Here is a 16,806-nt window from a genome sequence, read left to right on the forward strand (position 1 = left end):
GGATCTTGTTTAACTGGAGCAAGGAGCGCATCCCATCACCCACACTCCCCTCGTTGCGTTAGTAAGGAGTAACTTAATTGGAGCGACGCATTCGGGAAGGCTCACGCAGCCTGCACAAAATATCTTTGATATTTCTAAATATAATAGGCTGCCGTTTCCAGGCTCAGACAACCCCGTGTCCAACGCAAGGGGATTTTCTCTTACACATCTTCTTGAGACAGGGGAAGGAGCACACCACTAGCTATTGTTGACTGCTTAGGAACAAAAGGTTAAGGCTTGATCATCCTTGACCTTTTGGACATAATAAAGCTAGAACCAGTATTATATATATATATATATATGTATATATATATATGATGCTACAGAAGTTTGTGGCAAATGCAGCTTTCCAAGTTGTTTACTGTGCAGCGTGCTAGAATTAGGACTCCTGGGTTTTCTCTCTGATGGTGACACAGAGCACAGCCTCGGTCGTTGCCCCTCTTCCTTCAGTTTTCTCCGGAAAAGTTGATTCCCAGGAATTAAGCCGCGTGAGCTTTGGGGAGAGAGGGTATCTGAAGGAGCTGCAGTGCAGGGCTGTCGCAGCGAGTTGTGGTGTGGGGTTCTGGACACTGAGGGCAACGTTTTAGAGCCCTGTGTTTTCATTTCAAGGAGAAAGAGTGTAGGGAAGGAATAATGCCAGGAAATCAGGTAAAACCTCTCCTGCTGGTCTGCAGAAAGGTGAACCAGGTGGAAGAGACCTATGCACCCTATAGCCTTCTCTCTCCCATTCTCTGTGGGGCGGCTCTGCTCTTTTCAGCACGTTACCAGCTGTGCCCTTGGATTCATCTCCGAGGATATAAACCCGCCACTTGCCTCTTTCGTGCAGAAGGTGGCTGAGAACTTGCATAATTTCAGTTTGGATAGAGCAGGGCACAGAACTTCCTTGTGACACCTCGCTCAGAAATAGCACCGCTGACGATGTGCTTGGCACTGTCGCCTCCAAGGCACAGAAAACATTCTGCCAGGGCCACAATCCAAGATGCTCGATACAAAAAAGCCTCCTTCTGGCTCACCGGTAGCCGTGGAAGGAACCCACCGGTAGGAGATCCGTGGCGTGGATGGCTCCAAAGGGTTGGTGGCAGCACGCATCCCAAGGCTCAGTCTGAGCTGGTAATGGGCCTGAGATGGGTAAAGTGTAGCGAGATGCTCCTTGCAGTTTGTGGTGGTGCTGGGCACCCCTCTGAAGCATTGCAAAGTCAAAGGTTACCATGAATTCAAAAGTGCAGGGACAAATTCACCTTTTCTTCCTTCCCATCCTTGAGAGAACAGCGCTGCTCCTCCAGGATGATCACCCCACACCTGCCCCTGCGGCCACAAAGAGCAGAAACGCATCCATGGATGCAAATTGTTTGCAAATGCCTGCTGGTGTGCGTCTGATAGCAGACAGTGCTGCTATGGGAATCCCAGCAGGTGAGGGCTTGTGCCCCTTTGCCTTGCCCTGCCACGGTGCACACAGCGAGGATGGGTCCAAAACCCCTGAGAGCCCAAATCTGCCTACAGGGTTGGGAGGGGGGTGCCTGAGCAGCAGGCAGTGAAATTCAGAGCAGGCTGTTCCTGCTTGCTGCTGTTCCCATGGAAACAGGGGAAAGGAGAGAGGAAATCCATCCCCAGCCTCTTTGGAAGAGGAGCTCCTCCAGTGGCACCCCGCCTGCCACACCTCTTTCCATAGGAGGCAGTGGCTGCATCATTTCCCTCTAGACGTGTGTCTCCTTGGGCCCCCTTCCCTTCCCTTCCCTTCCCTTCCCTTCCCTTCCCTTCCCTTCCCTTCCCTTCCCTTCCCTTCCCTTCCCTTCCCTTCCCTTCCCTTCCCTTCCCTTCCCTTCCCTTCCCTTCCCTTCCCTTCCCTTCCCTTCCCTTCCCTTCCCTTCCCTTCCCTTCCCTTCCCTTCCCTTCCCTTCCCTTCCCTTCCCTTCCCTTCCCTAGCCCCCAAAGAAGTCCCATGCCCTGCTGGAGCTGCTTCTACCCACGGGAACATCCCACAGCCCCCTCCCCAGCCGGCGGGGCCGAGCTTTTACAGCCCCCTGGAGGTCCCCAGTGTGGTGGGGATGAGCTGGGGAGAGGCGCAGCGGGGTGTCCGTCCTGGGTGGTGTGTCCCATGGCAGTGTGTCCATCCCCTGGCAGTGTGTCCCATGGCAGTGTGTCCATCCTGGCAGTGTGTCCACCCTGGGCCGTGTGTCCATCCCGCAGTGGCGCATCCATCCCAGGACATCCCACCCACCCCTCAGCCGTGCGCCCCAGCGCGGCGCATCCCCCCGGGGGCTCCGCGCCCCGCAGCGCGCCCCCTCCCTCCCCTTCCCCTCCCTCCTCAAGGTGACCCCCGGCCCCCCGCCCCCTCCCGCGCCCCCTCCCCGCCGTCCCTCCTCCCCCCGCGGCTCCGCCCGCCGCCCTCCGCCGCACCGGGCGCGGGCGCGGGTGCGGGTGCGGGCGCTGCGCTGCGGCGGGGCCCGGGAGCCGCGGGGGGGGCCCGGTGCGCGGCCGGTGCCATGCCGCCCCGCCGCCCCGCCGCCTCCCGGGGGGGCAGCGCCCGGCGGCGGCCGGGATAATGCGGCTGCGGGGCCGCGCCGCCCAGCCCGGAGGCATCGCCAGCGGGGCGCCCCCGCCGCCTCCAGCGCCACCACCATGTCCCCCCCGGCCTCGGCGGCCGCGGCCGGCGAGGGAGGAGGCAGCAGCGCGTCGGGGCCGCCGGAGGAGGCGGAGGGGGGCCGAGAGGAGGTGAGGTGCCCCCCACAACCACCAACCCTAGCCGGCTGCACGGGGCCGGCTGTGCGCGGCGCGCCCGGCGGAGGCTAGCCGCGCCGCGCCCGCACAGGTACGGACCCCCCGGGCCGGGAGCCCCCCTCCCCTGACGGCCCGGAGACGGGTGGGTGCCTCGGGGACCCCCCCCGGGACTCGCCGCCGGGCTCCGAGGGGCAGCGCAGCCCTCTGCGGGGCGGTGCGGTGCGGGGCTCGCTTCCCCGCCGGAGCCCGCAGGTGGGGAGAGGCGGGCAGGGGGCTGCGAGCCCCCCTCCCCGCCCGCGCCCCCCCTTTTTCCATCGCTCGGGTTGTGCTCGGTGCGAGGAGCGCGCTCGGGGGTCGTGGGGGGGCTGGAGACGTGGATGGGGGTCTGGGTGGCGAGCGGCTGGGGATGGGGAACGAAAAGGGGAGATGCCAAAAGGAAAGCGAGGAGGAGGTTGCTGTGCTTGGGAAGGATGCGCCGAGACCCCCCTTTCGCCCCTCGGGTGCGGGGGGATGCCAGGAGGTGGCACAAATGCGGGGCGGCTGCGAGGGAAGCCCTGCGGAGGGACCTGGGGACTGCTCTCAGGCCCAGGGTGGCTCAGGGCAGCCCCCAGGCACGCTGCAGTCCCCCCTAGCTGGTGGCTTTCTGGAGCCCAGGCCACGGGTGTCAGCGGGTAGGGATTGGGGTGCTTTGGGAACAGGGAGCAGCACGGGGCAGGCAGGGCTGCGAGCCCCTGTGCGTCCCCCAAATCATGCGTCCCAAGGGGAGAGGCAGCAACCACACCGAGAGGAGCCCCCGTGTGCTGTGGGGCCGGTGGTCCTGGAGGGCAGGTAGGCAGTGTGGGGTGGGCAGTGTTGTCCTTGTCCCCCAAGGTGTCCCAGCTCGCTGGGGTGCCCAGGAGCTGGCACACCGCTCGCCCTCTGCTGCTGCCGGGGAGCTGCCGCTAGCAAGTGCTGCATAACCCCGGTGTTCTCTGCCTCCTCGGCTCCGGGAGAACATCCATGCAGACGCGTAGTTGTTCTATATATACAGACTTATATTTAGATGGAAATAATTGTGGGAGAGGAAAACTGGCGTGCAAGGACTGGGAAGCTGTACAAACGCTGTATGCTCCGCTCTGCGGCTCTGCCTCAGCTCCCGTCTCCTGCTGCCGCTTGGCCACCCCCAGACCCCAACAGGGCTCCCAGCAGACCCCGTGAGAGGCTTTTTTAGCACAAGGACGTGCTTGTGCCACGCTGGGACGTGGCCCCTCGCCTCCTGTGCCCTGGCTGGTTGTGTGAATCAGCACTGGGTCCAGGTGGAGTGGCTCATGAGAGGTGCCAGCGCTGAGCCGGTTTGGATGACACAAGTGCAGCAGGGGCAGTGCCCGGCTGGGTGTCCCTCGCCGAGGGTGTCCCCTGCCTCGCAGGGCTTACGAGAAGATCGTCTGGGCTTTGATTGCTCTGCTGGTGGCTGCCAGCCGGGGTGTCAGTGTAATTGCACCCGCTGGGAGCAGACAGAAGAGCTGGAGTCCGTGACCCGCACGGTTTAGGCTAAGGGCACGCTTCCCTCAGCCAGCAGCTATCACAGACTGGCATGAAGCAGCCTGTGGGGGAGAGGGAAGCGGCATCTCCTGCTTACAGGGATGTCTGGGGACTGGAAAATGGGAAATGAGATCTGTCCTGATTGAAGGTGCCTCAACTCGACATGTCTCAGGTCACCTCGGAGCCCTGTAAGGCTTCGGCAAGTGGCAAGCCAGAGCGGGCTGGAGACGAGCTGCTTTGCTGTCAGAGCTCCTGCTTCCTTTTGGCATCACATGCATACACCTACACTTAGCAGCACTGAGCTGAATCTCACTCAGCAACTCATTTCCACTTTGGAGGGGATGAAATGCCAAGGGACTAGCCCCTCAGCCTGGGAGCAAGCTTAAAAAAAAACCCCTTGTCCTGCAGCCCCGGGGGGATGCGGCGGAGGGAAGCGGTCCTGTTCCCAGCTGCTGTGTAAAATGGAGCCCTTGGTACCGTCGCAGGCGCGGAGTGCTGGCAGGCTTCCCTGGCTCCTAGATGCTCTGCCTTCCCCTTTCCTCTGCAGTTGGCAGCGCTGCCAGGCTGGGGCCGAGCCAGCTGCTGCTTCTAGGCAGGTAGTTCCCGAACCTGGGCCGTGGGCACGCGGGGGTGAGCCGGGACCCTCCTGAGCACGAGTGGCCTTGGGAGACGGTGGTGCTTCCTCGGGATGGCTGAATCCTCCCCGCCAGCCTTCTTCTGGGGATCTGAGGTCAAAGGGGACAAGGTTATTAATCTGTTGCATGATAGAAACCAACCTGCAGGGCCCAGCCGTGGACACCAAGGCTCTGGAGTCCCACCAGAGCCTCCTGCAAGCTGCTGCTACAGTGGTCTAGGCCTTCAAGCTGCTGCTTTGGGCCTTTGGATTCTGTTTGTTGCTGTTTTGTTTTGTTTTGTTTTGTTTTGTTTTTCTTGGCCCTGTAGAGACGTGTCTCCAGGGCACCTACCCCTGTGACCCCCGGGCCACCGCGTAAAGTCAGGAGGTCAGCGGGAATCGGAGAGCTCAGGCTGTTTCGGAGAGGAGCTTTGTGCAGCTTGAAGGACTGCTGGAGTTTGGTCACAGGATCGAAGAGGTGGGGGCAACGAAGGGATTTTTGCCCACGTGCTTGGCTGCCGTGGTGCTGGGCAGGTTTGTCCCCTTGAGGGACGATTGAGAGGTGGATTGCCCAGCTCTCCACAGCAGGAGATGCTCAAAGGGTCTGGGCTCTAGCAGTGACGGGGGCCTGCTCTTCTGCTGCCTCTGCCCTGTGTGTTGTGGACATTTCTGCTTGCTTCACGGCTGCTCACAGGTCATCACCTCCATCCTTTCCTCTCCACCCCAGAGCAGCAGCTGCGGGTATGGGGCTCCCACCTCCTTTCACCTCGGGGGCAATTTCGGAAGCAAACGCCTCGTGTGAGGCCCAGGAGGGCCTTTCCCAAACGTGCCTTCCACACGCCCTCAGAAAACAGCAGCTCCAGGTGAGGCTGTCCAACATGTGCTGTGTGACGGGAGGAGATGAGCGGGGCAAGCCTCGTGCCCTATTACTCCATCAGACTGCAGTAGGCAGGCGGTGTGGCGTTTGTGCCACAGCCCACGTTCCTCCGAGTGGCACCGTTCTGGGACAGAAAGGATTTCCCCGTCCCCTGGTGCGGGCTCCTCCAAGGCTGGGGAAGAGCTCGAGGAGGTGACCTTCTTCAGCTGCTCCTGCGGGGGAAGCCTTGGTGCTGCTTGTTTGCTCCCGAGAGCCCCGTGCAGCCCGGGAGAGGAGCAGGGATGCTGCATTTCCTACCGGGATTAGCCTCTGCAGCTGGCTCCTCCTCCGCCTCTGCTGTGGTTGTGTCCCCTGTTACTGGCACTTGAACGGCTCTCAGAAACCCCACCAGCGCAGCCGATGTCTGTGTGTTTTACCTCAAAAGCCTGGGACGAAACGGGTTTGTAAACAGTTTACGGCAGGGGTTAGCGTGACCCCGTGGAAGCGCTGCAGTGTCTGAATGCCGCGTAGCCTCAGGAGGAGACTGGAGCGTGGACTGGAGCCCTGCTAACACAGTTCCTGGAAGCGAGCCGCGGCTGCATCATCCTCCCTGCTGCCGTGCCCCGGGTCCCTGCCTGCAGCGGGCTCTGCCGGGATCCCTGCAGGGCTAGGGCCTTGCTTGCAGCCCCCCCTGAGGCCGAGCAGCCTGGCCGAACCCAAGGGGTCTGTGCAGACCCTCGTAACCGCAGCAGGGACCCGAGCAGGGAGGGCAGAGCACAGGCAGCTCCTGCTCGGCGTCCCCCTTTCCACTCCCTGCTCCCTTTTCTCTTCCTGTGGTTCCTCGCATCCCCCATCAGGTGTGGGTTGCACTGGGAAGGCTGTGGGGTGCCTGTGGGGGTGCCTCCAGGGCAGAGCCACCCCACAGAGGCCCCGTGTCTTCCCCAGCTCTGCCACCAGCTCCTGCCCTCAGCTGGTTCCCACAGAGCAGGGCCTCAGTGCCACCTGGGACCCCCAGAGGGCCGTGCCATCGTTCCCCCCCTGGTGTCACCGTCCCTGCTGGAGGCTTGGGCTGGGTCCAGCCCCACTCAGCACCGTGGCAGAAGTCCCACTGGCATGGGGTGGGCCAGGCTTTGGCACGGAGCAGGGAGGAAAGATTGGCATGTGGGACTCTGCGGGACCAAGCCAAGGGGTGGGGGGCTCTTTAAGGAGGGCGAGGAGGGTTTTTTTAGAGGGGAGAAGAGGCCCGGATAACTTCCTGGGCTTGCCAATGCTTTGTGACCTCCGGTTGCTGCTAAAATTTTCCTTTTCATGCCAAAAGTGCAAGTGACCTCCTGTTTGGCAGCGTAAATCCATTAAGCCCTTTGGGATCCTCGGATGAAAGGCTCCAAACACCTAGTGGGCTGGGAAGCTGCGGGACAGTGCCCTGAAGTCCTTGAAGCTCACAGTCTGCAGGGGCTCTGTGTCTCCTCAGCTCCCCAGCCTGTGCGTTTCTTGCTCTCCTCAGGCTTTGTGGATGTTCCTCTTGTTGCTTTCCCTGCCGTTTGCACGGCATCTCACGCATCAGGGGTGGCATTACAGCTGGCTTTACCCCTGCAAGGGCAGAGGTGAGCTCAGGCAAAGGCAGAACGGCCTCTGATGAGAGAAGGGAGCCCGAAGGCATGGCACATGCAGATGGAGATGGGACACAAAGCTGAAACCCTCTGAGGGACCTTTGTGGCATCTGCCCAAGGCCAGGGTTCCCACCTCCTCTCTCTTTGGAGCTTGCTGTGTTGGATGGCGTTTGTGCTGGAGGAAGTCTCGTGTATATAAAAAAAAAAAACAAAAAAAACCTCTTTGCATGTCCTCCCTTGGGGTTTGGTAATTGACCAAACAAGCACCTGCTGGATCAATACTCGAGACTTCAAGGCGTTGCAGAGCGTGGCAAAGGTTTCCTTAAGAGGAGGGTTTCCCAGGTTTTTATGAAACCCTGCACAGTCTCTGTGGCGAATGCACCGGTGCAGTCCCTCTAAGAAGTCCCGTGGCTGAAGTCCTGCCCCTTGACAATCACTATAGCCCTGAGAGCAGTTCTTATAGAAAAAGGCACAAGCTTTCACACCCATGCCCCAGGACGTGGGACGTGTCCCCCACCAGGGCTGCGGAGGAGGGGGGGTCTCCCTTTGGGGTGGCACTGTGCCCCCTGCACCTCGGCTCGCTCCGTTCCCCGTCCAGAGCATCCCGCCGCCTGCTCGCCTTCCTCCCGCTGCTTCATCCCACTGACCTCTCCTCTTGTTTTCTCTCCCCCTCTCCCCGGCCCCCCCGGAGCAGCAGCGGCCGGTGAAGCAGTCTCTCAGCAAGTCTCTGTGCCGGGAGTCCCACTGGAAATGCCTGCTGCTGTCGCTGCTGATGTACGGCTGCATGGGGGCCATGACGTGGTGCCACGTCACCAAGGTGACCCGCCTGACCTTCGACAGCGCCTACAAGGGCAAGTCCATGATGTACCACGACAGCCCCTGCTCCAACGGCTACGTCTACATCCCGCTGGCCTTCCTGGTGATGCTCTACGTGGTGTACCTGGTGGAGTGCTGGCACTGCTACACCCGCAACGAGCTGCAGTACAAGGTGGACGTGGAAAGCGTGCACGAGCGAGTGCAGCGGATGCAGCAGGCCACCCCCTGCATCTGGTGGAAGGCCATCAGCTACCACTATGTCCGGAGGACCCGGCAGGTGACCCGCTATCGCAACGGGGACGCCTACACCACCACCCAAGTGTATCACGAGCGGGTCAACACCCACGTGGCAGAGGCCGAGTTTGACTATTCCAACTGCGGGGTTAAGGACATCTCCAAGGACCTCATTGACCTGGAGAGCTACCCGGCCACGCGGCTCCGCTTCACCAAGTGTTTCAGCTTCGCCAACGTGGAGTCGGAGAACTCCTACCTGACCCAGCGGGCCCGCTTCTTCACGGAGAACGAGGGCCTGGATGACTACATGGAGGCCAGGGAGGGCATGCACCTCAAAAACGTGGACTTCAAGGAATACATGGTGGCCTTTTCCGACCCAGACAACCTGCCTTGGTACGTATCCCACTACGTCTTCTGGGTGGCTGCTCTGCTGACCCTCTCCTGGCCCCTGCGGGTGCTAAACGAGTACCGCACCTCCTACGTCCACTACCACGTGGAGAAACTCTTTGGGTTTGACTACGTGGCGGTGACGCCGGCCGAGGAGCGCTCCTTCTGCCGGAGGATGCCCCGCGTCAACACGGTGGACAGCACCGAGCTGGAGTGGCACATCCGATCCAACCAGCAGCTGGTGCCCAGCTACTCGGAAGCCGTCCTGATGGACTTGGTGGGGCTCTCGGGCTGCACCAGCTACTCGGCGTGCCGCTACGGGGGCTACCGGCAGAACTGCGAGCGGTGCCACAGGACTATAAGCAGCTCGTCCATCTTCTCCCGCAGCGCCCTGAGCATCTGCAACGGCAGCCCCCGCATCCCCTTCAGCAGCAGCCGCTTCTCGCTGGGCCGCCTCTACGGCTCGCGGCGCAGCTGCCTGTGGCAGAGCCGGAGCGGGAGCCTGAACGAGCAGAGCTGCCCCACGGAGCAGACCCGCCTCTCCAGCCAGGTCACGGTGGAGGAGGAAGACCCCCCTCCTTACCAGGACGCCCTCTACTTTCCCATCCTCATCGTGCACCGCAACGAAGGCTGCCTGAACCACGACCACCGTCACCTCCACCGCAACGGGTCCTGCGTGGAGACCTCACTGTGAAGGCAGGGGGGGCGGTGGGATCTCGTTGCCCATGGCCTGGCCCGAGCCAGCGCAGGATTTGGGGAGAAGAGCGCCGGGGAGGGAGACGGCCCGGGAGGACGAGGTGGGACGGAGCGATGGCTCTGACCTCCTGGGGGGGTGAGTGATGGATGGTGCTCTCCCTGACGTGGCACAGGACTCCAGACCGACCACCACATGCAAAAAAAAGAAACCCCGAAACCATAATCCAGCAGCGTTGAGACCCAAAGGGGGGAATGAAAAGACGGGCCTGTTGCAGGGAGGGGGGTGCTTCGGCTCCCAGCTCCATCTGCAGGCTGGAAGCAGCGACCGCCAGGCACCCTGTCGCACCTCTCGCCACCCCTGCTCCCACTGGCAGCAGAGCCAGAGCCCTCGCAGGGTGCAGGGAGCGACGTTACCTGCCCGTGGGGTGCCCAGGAGCTGACGGGCAGGTCAGAGAGAAGGCTGAGCGCCACGAATCCAGCTTCCCCCTGCCCCGTCCACCCTCCCCCTTTGTTTTTTAGACCGTGCTCCGACTGTTAGGTGCTCTCGCTGCCGGGAACGGCGTCATCTCCAGAGGACCCTGGGCACGGCTCCCAGGAAAGCTTCGGGATGCCAGCTCCAAGGGTCAGCATCCGGGGGTGAAGGGCTGTGTGCTCAGGAAGGCAGCGCTGGGGAAGGGATGGAGGTGTGGACACAGGGGGAGCAGAGAGAGGCAGCAACACCGACCTGCCGGCTGGAGGAGGGCTCAGCTGGAAGGAGAGCAGGAGGCCCCTGGTGAGCTGGGGAAGGGGACGGGGCTGGCGCTGGGACAGCATTGTGCTAAAAGCTTGTGTGTCCCTTGGCAGGGGTCCCCAGCCTTGAAGCAGGTCCTAATTGCTTCAGGCAGGCATCAAGGAAGGCGCTGGGAGGTTCAGCTGCAGCTCACCCATTGATAGAAGGCCAGCAGGGTGGTGCATGTCTGCAGGAGGGTGTTGTGCACTAAATCAGGCTGGTTTCTGGCTGCAGGCGGAGCCGCAGACTTCTGGCAGCCTGGTTTTGGCAGAGAGCTCTGAGGGGCGGTGAGGGAGAAAGGCAAAAACACGCCGGAGAGTTGGGAACCCCAGGCTGGGGACGTGGGGAGCACAGCAGGGAGGCGTCCGCCACCAGAACAGAGCCTGGGGAGGTGTTAGAGGGGAGCCTGCTTGAAACCGGGCAGCTTTTGCTACGGGGGTATTTGCAGAGAGGCGTCAGGCTGTGAGGAGTGAGGGGAGCTCTGTGCAGCTCCCCGGCTTCTCTGCCTTGCTCTGGTCGGGGCACACTGGCCTGCACTGAGCTCCGTGCTGTCCCTGCTAGGAAGGAGCTCGGGGACGCTGGGGAAGGAGTCTTCGTGTCACCGAGCCTGCAGCACAAGGGCATCCGGCTTTTCTTCTCCATCAGCACGTCCCCAGGTCTCTCGTGTCACTGTTCTCAGAAAAGCTGTCTCCTTTTCCATCAGCTCTTTTGGGAGGTGGATGCCAAGGCAGCCAGTGATGTCTCCTGACAGCGCTTCTCAGCCTCACCACGCTTCCCTCATCTGCTGGGGCAGAAGAAATCCAAGAGCAACGTGCCATGGGTCGCACGAGCAAGTCCATTTCTCGAGCTTGGTGTCTCCACATCCGTATCGGAAGGGCAAGACACAGCAAACAGCGAGGCACTGTGTGTAATCCAGCCTCTCCTCCTCCTCCCAACTTGTTGACGAAGGATCTGTTTCTCTAGGCACGCCACTGCATTGCTGCACCGACCGGGCCTCGGGGACCACGCCGCCTGACTTTTGAAAATCATCTCCAGTGGGTTAAGTCTGTAATTGCAGGATCCTCCTCTGCTGCATCTCTGCAGGATGCACAGACAAACAAGGCTGGGCTTGGCTTTGCCCCCAGGGTTGTTCCTTCTGCTGCTCTTTGTGCCTGCATGCCCTGGACAGCATCTCTTGCCCTCCCGGATTGATTTGTCCTCCTGGGTCTCAAGGGCCGGACTCCAAACAACGGTGATTTGAACACAAAGTCCCTTAAAACCTCACTCTGTTATGCTTCTGTCTTGTAATCTACCCTTCCTCTCGCTGCCAGACCTAGATGTTGGCTTAAATAAGAGGGCCCCTGTGGAAACAGAAGCACAAGGTCTCTGGTGTGGGTACATCCTCCTCTGCTTTTTGTTCTCGTTGGCACAAATTCAGGCCGGGTAGCAGTGCCCTGTTGGCTGTCCTGGAGTTTCCTTGCTCAGTGATTACATTTGGCTTGCTGGGCGCTTGTGCTTCTCCCTCCGAGGGCCCGACGTAAGCTCAGGCCAATGCTGAGGATCCTGGTGAGTCTCTCACGAGAATCCTCTCACGAGGTTTCTCCAGGAGCACACAGGCCCAGGCTCTGGAAGGCTCTGCTTTTTTTTCCACCTGCCCTTCACCCCTTGCAGCTTTCCATGGCCGTGGAGTCAGACTCAGCACGGTGCTTGCCAGTGGGTTTTCCTCTCACGCCAGGGCAGGGGAAGTGAGAGCACGGCCAGCTGCTTTGGGCTAGAGAGGACTGACGTGACAGCCAGCCGGAGAGGGCTTTGGGGCTGAAAAACGGTGGGTTCATTAGCACAGGGGGAAGGAGTCAGCCTGTGGCCCACCCCAAGCCTTCCAGAATCACACTCCGGGCAAATACTCAGGGTTAGCGCTGGGGAAGCTGCTGTTTGACTTCAAACAAGCACAACCCCTTCTTCCCCTTCCCCCAAAAATGCACACTGGAGACCCACCCCACCTCTCCTTCCAGCCTTTCAGTTACGGCTTCAGTTCTGTAGGACGCTGCCTTTCCTCTCGCAGGGCAGAGCAGTGTGCTCCTACGCTGCTGCAGCAGCTGCAGGGTCCGTGTCTGTGTGAATGCGAAGTTGGGATCGGGATCTGCGTGATCACAGAAACGTGGCACGGTTTAAGCACAGTATTCATGGGCCGTGGTCATCCCTGGTGTAATGCCATTGAAGCCAGTGGTGCCGTGCCAGTGCCAGCATGGCTTAGCAACTCCCCAGGGCGATCGCTCCTTGAAGCCAAACTGATCTGCCGCAGTGGTGCTTTGATGCACAGAGTTCATCTTGGGGCTTGGCCAGCGTGAGTGAATGGTGAATATCTGCTGGCTCTTCAAGCCATGGGTTGAATTGTTCTGCTCTGCTGCCTCCGCCACAGCTGCTCCGCGAAGGGAGATGTTATGCCCGTGGATGTGATCTCAAAAGCAAGCGAAAACGAGCAAATTGACCTCTACCGCACGGGGAGAGCAGCCTTCTTCCACAGCACCGCAGCCACACACGAGGGAAAAGAGGTCCCAAGGTCGGAACTGAACCTGCCAGACCCGTGGCCTCCAGGACTGCTCTTCTTCCTTCCATCCTTACCTCCTCTGTCTTACCTGGGGGAGGGACAGCTTCCTCATGGAGGTGAGCCAGCTCCTCGTCCTGCAGCCCCAAGGCAGGCCCCACAAACAGGTAGATCCTCCACCTATGCAACACAATGATGAGTTTTCAGGAGCCCATGACGACGTGCAGCGCATCCATCCAGCACCGAGAACAAGCACAGCTGCTGCTAAATGGGTTTTATTCCTCCCCTCCTAACGAGGACTGCTTTTGTTGGGGCCTTTCGCTCGTTCGTTTGGGTTTTGTAAACTCCGGACTCCTGGGGAAACGAAGCTCGCGAGAAATCGGTGCCCGTCCCGACCTGTCCCCATCCCTCTGAACTTTGGGAATGGGTGGATCAGCTGCTGTGACTGTCATTTCGTGGACTTCGTAGAGCAAAGTAACTTCACACACAGCCACACAAGCTTCTTTCCCTCCCCATCAGTGCAAGCTGCTTCTGCAACCGTAGCTACTCGCATTAGTGAGAGGAAAAAAGCCTCGCTAGACTGTGTTGAGATGACTTAGTGTTTTGCATCCGTCCCACGGTCCCAGTGGCCATTAGCAGCGCTGTGAGCTGCCGTGCCATGAGTTCAGGCTCTGGATGGCAGCCCACGAAGCGGGCAGGGTGAAGAGGTTTGGAAGACCCAGAGTCTGTACGCATCTGCAGAGCACACACAGGGAGAGGGCTTGAGAGCGTTTCGGGTTGCTGCTCCTTGCTTTAGAAATGGAATCGCTGAGGATGGTGTGGATTTAAGCACCCTGCTCCAGCCAGCTCTGCTAGAATTGTGCAGTGCTCGTGGAAAAGAGATGCCAGAGGAAGGCTTGGATAGTGCCACAGGGGCTTTGCCGTGGGGTAGGGTGATCAGGAACGGAGGCTGGAGCTTAAAGTCCTCCTCTGCACCTAGATAGAGGTCTGGGCTTGGCATCCAAACGTGTATTGATGAGGGGCAGGGCATGCTGCTGGGTGCCCACATGCACTACTGGGGGCTGCTGCCCCGCAGAGGAGCTTGTGTTGGTGGCTTTGGTCTGGTACGGCCCCTCTGTTCCCATAGGGAGTGTTTTTTGGGGTGGCAGGGCACTGCTCGTGGCTTGTGGGAGGAAACTCCTGACCTGGATTTTGCAGGAGGATGGCGCGAAGTGTCACATTTGCTGCAGTGACTGGCAGGGAGCCGGGATCAGAGCACGGCACAAGCTGTGTTGGAGATGAAGCCCATCCCCTGCCGGCTGCCTGAAGTGCGAGAGCTGTTGGATCTGCTCCCTGGCCAGCGCGCTGCGGCTCCCCTCGCCCTCCCCAAACCTGGTGTGAAAATGGTCTCTCGTGGCTGTGCGGGACCAGGGGGGGCGCAGAGAGGGTGTACGGGGTCAGCCCTCAGAGGCTTTGCAGGTGGGGTGGTTTTAGTGGGAGACGCGAGGCCGGGCAGGGCTGGGCTGTGCTGGAGCAGCGGTGTTTGGGGGCAAGGAGAAGGAGCAGGGCAGCGGGTGGAGAAGGCCTGGGATATATCAGGCTTTTGGGGCAGGCTGTGCGTGCCCCAGGGGATGTGCAGGAGGCATTTCCCAGCTGAGGTGCCCATCCCAAGCCTCGCTGAGCAGTGCTGCTGCCTCCGAGCCCCGCGCTGACAGCTGGGGCACGTGGCAGCGAGCCGCAACGGCTGATGCAGCCACAAGGTGTAAATGTCACTAATGAACAAATTGCCTCGTGCCTGGGAGAGGCTAATCCATCAGGGCTGGGGACAGGGATCTGACAGGGCCGGCTATTTCGGGTGCAGCCTGTGGGGAGGAACCGCTGCACGTCTCAGCTGTCCCCTCTCGCCCAGGGAGGCCGGTGCAGGGCTTGGCTCCGCGCTGCTCCCCGCCTCCCCACCACACCAGCTCCGTGCCACCACAGGAGGAACCAGGGGGGCATTAGGGCTGCCAGAAAGCTGTGCCCAGCCACCTGGAGGGCTTGTGTCGCTGGTCCGGGGTGCAGGGCTGTGGCCAGGAGTGCGTGCTGTGGTGCTTTACAACAGGAAATTTGCTCCCCAGCTCAATCTTATAGTTTGCCCCTACATGAGGTGCCCTCAAGGCGATGCTCCAAGCCAAGCCCCTCTCTCAGGGGACACAGCCAGCTGTACTATGCTGTCTCAGTGCCGTGCACAGCCCCAGGATGGATTTTGGAAGCCCTGTCGAAGCAGAGGGACGCCAAGCGCAGCACCGATCCCCCACACCCCCTCCTGCTCCTCCACCCCCAGCTGGTGCCCGAAATCAGCCCGCCGTCCCGGTGACACCATATGCCAGCGCAACACCTCGCAAATCGCTGCCTCTGGGGCTGCGAGCAGAAGCCGAGAGGCTGGGGGAGCTCCTGCCCCCCTGCACGAAGCACGGCTCGCCATCTGCCGCAGCCAGCAGCCAGCCCGCAGCACCCGTCGCTGCGTGCGCACGGTGGAAGCCCCCGTGTTGCTCCCCCCCTTTTTTTCCTTTTTTCTCCCCATCCTCCCCCCGTCGGTCTGGCACAGACCCACGCACACCCCACGGGCGACCCGCTGGAGAAGCTGCTGGTGGGTGCTGTCAGCTGCCGGGCTTTAATTTTCAGTGGTGCTTGGAATGGTTTGAAGCCTTGCAGAGTGGTGCGGCGGCCAAGGGGCTCACGGGAGGGAAGGCAGGGGGTCTCCAGGCCCCAGGAGGGGGGCCTGTGCTTGGATGGGGGTTAGAAGGTGTTGGCAATCCTGGCTGTGCGCATCAAGAGGAGCTGGGAGGATCCTGGAAAGCAATTCAGCATTTTTTCCAGCGATAAATTTTCCATGAGCCCTTTCCTTTCCTTGCCGGCTGTGCTGGCTGCTTATTCCTTGGTGTGCTGGAGGGATCCCACCACTGCCCTCCTGGCACCAGCCCTGTGCCTGGAGCTATGCACAGGCTTTCCCTGGACCAGGACAGCCCCATTAAGCCCCCCTCATTACTGCTGGAGCCGCTCCTTCTTCAGCCGGAACCTGACCTGGGTCTTTTCTGCTGTTTCTGAACACGAGTCCTCATCTCATTCAGGTGTGTCATTCAGTGGAAATATTTTGTAAATGCAAACAAAAAAAAAGAAACAAAATTTTTTCAATACCTCGCTCTCGAGGGTGGGAAACAAGGCGTTGGAGATGCCCGGGTGGGAAGGGCTCACAGCGGCTGCCACTGGCTGCGTTTTCTTGCAGACGTAGCCCCTGGGAGCATCCACGGGTTGTTTGGAAGGGGGCTACCTGCAAGGCTTTGGGGTGACCTACACGGGCACCCCTCATGTGGCCGCTGCTGCGAGTGACAGCCTCATGCTCGACCCTTTCTGATCCATCCGGTGGGTGTCCGTGTCCGTCAGGCAGAGCAAGGCAGGAGCGGGTAGGTGGCGAACAAATTCTCTGGTGAGCACTGGGAACAGTTTTTACTTTTCAGCTATGTCAGTACGATCTAGCTCTCTCCGTCTCTCTATATATGTACAAACAGTATATCACAATGTTGCCTTTTTTGTTGGAAATATCAAAGTACAAAGATTGTAAACCAAATCGGTGTAATAAAAGTTTCAGATGATTCACGGAGGCGGCTGTCAGCGGCGGGTCTGTGGGCATGGGTCGCGGTCAGAGCCGGAGCCCCCACGCTGCTCCGAGGTCAGGGGCTGACAGGGGGGAAAGGCAGCCATAAGGGGCATGTTTTTCTCAAAAACTGCAAATAAAACCAAGCCTCTGAAGGACAGGCTGACTTCCCAAGGAGCGCTACAGCACTGCTGATCCTAGCACTAAAGCGCTGCGAGCGGATGCTGTTCTGCAGCAAATTAAGGATGACAAACAGCACCCCATGACGAGGCTTTGGACAAAGTGGGATATTTAGGACCACAGAAAGCTGAGCAGGTGAGTGTCTTTGCTACCGTCAGGTACCGGTGACATTTCAGAGGCTGCCCCCTTTCCCTGTCACAGCAGAAGACCTGCAGCCCCGGGCAGCGGCT

General features: G+C 60.3%; 1 protein-coding gene across 2 annotated transcripts; it reads left to right on the top strand.

Moving 5' to 3' along the window:
- The first annotated feature begins 2,534 nt into the window (after window positions 1-2,534).
- On the top strand, window positions 2,535-16,402 carry TMEM151B (transmembrane protein 151B). Of its 2 annotated transcripts, XR_004253049.1 has the most exons (3): window positions 2,535-2,751; window positions 8,052-10,262; window positions 10,963-16,402. XR_004253049.1 is itself a non-coding variant. In XM_032183523.1 (2 exons), exons 1-2 carry the CDS (start codon window positions 2,659-2,661, stop codon window positions 9,486-9,488), a joined length of 1,530 nt encoding a protein of 509 aa, XP_032039414.1. In that variant the 5' UTR covers window positions 2,535-2,658; the 3' UTR covers window positions 9,489-16,402. The 2 variants fall into 2 exon arrangements, 1 of the variants encoding a protein (XP_032039414.1); XM_032183523.1 differs by having other exon boundaries at window positions 8,052-16,402.
- The last annotated feature ends 404 nt before the right edge of the window (window positions 16,403-16,806 follow it).

This window comes from Aythya fuligula, chromosome 3 (genome assembly GCF_009819795.1).
Source record: "Aythya fuligula isolate bAytFul2 chromosome 3, bAytFul2.pri, whole genome shotgun sequence".
Lineage (NCBI taxonomy): Eukaryota > Metazoa > Chordata > Aves > Anseriformes > Anatidae > Aythya > Aythya fuligula.